The sequence below is a fragment of the Trypanosoma grayi genome (assembly GCF_000691245.1).
Source record: "Trypanosoma grayi strain ANR4 Tgr_2369_V1, whole genome shotgun sequence".
Classification (NCBI taxonomy): domain Eukaryota; phylum Euglenozoa; class Kinetoplastea; order Trypanosomatida; family Trypanosomatidae; genus Trypanosoma; species Trypanosoma grayi.
The window spans coordinates 1-791 of record NW_008827987.1 but is presented as its reverse complement, the minus strand read 5'-3'; the positions used below and the strand labels follow the sequence as shown (position 1 = coordinate 791).

Here is a 791-nt window from a genome sequence, read left to right as displayed (position 1 = left end):
AGCACGCGTGTTTTGGCGACGAAGCGAAGCGGCAAGCCCTGAGCGGCGAGCACCGCCTCCGTGACGTTCGCCGCGGGAAAGTGCTGCAGCGTGCGTAGCAGCAGCGCCGCCGCACAGCCGGGGAGGTTCGCGTCGAGACCGCCGTACGTGTGCGATAACAGCAGCCGCGCAGCGTCACGGCCGAACACCTGCTGCACGGCCCCAACAAAGTGGGAGAACATCCACCCGAGTGGACTCTGGCCGGCGCGCAGCGGCGCATCGTGAAACGACGTCCCCGCGACGTCATGCCCGCTCAGCCCGACGTGCTGCGGCTCCAGGAAGTCAAGGCCCGCCGCCTCTGCAGCCGGGCCATCACCAGAAGCGTTGCTCATGCTGAGCGGGACGACCAGCTCGTCGAAGCGCAGCTCCTTCGCAAACAGCCGCAGCGCGTAGTGATTGTGCATCACCGCGTTGAGCTGCTTTGTGGCGTTCACCGTCAGCACGAGGCCGGCGTGCATCGCGTAGTCGAGTATTGCGCGCGAGAGAAACTCGTCAATGGCGGTGTCGCCGAGCATCGTGAGGTGCTGGCTCTCCAGTGTGAAGTACGGCGTGAAGAGCGGTGCAAACTGCTGGTACGCCGTGCGTGTCGCCACCTCCGCTGCGAAGTCGTCGCCGTGCGCCGTCACCACCTCCTGCAGCCCGCAGCTGCACAGGAGGGTGCGCAGCTTTGCTGCTGGCACGAAGGCGCGTGGGGAGAGCCGCAGGCGTGTGCAGCGGAAAAGCATTTCGGTGGGGCGCGTCTTCGTCACTGC

The 791-nt window shown here is 66.5% G+C and overlaps 1 protein-coding gene across 1 annotated transcript; it reads right to left on the bottom strand.

Moving 5' to 3' along the window:
• Positions 1-2: 2 nt before the first annotated feature.
• On the bottom strand, positions 3-791 carry DQ04_23691000 (hypothetical protein; the record flags this gene model as incomplete). The annotated part of the gene is made up of 1 exon (XM_009318181.1): positions 3-791. A coding segment is annotated over one exon (789 nt), but the record flags the coding sequence as incomplete, so codon positions are not given.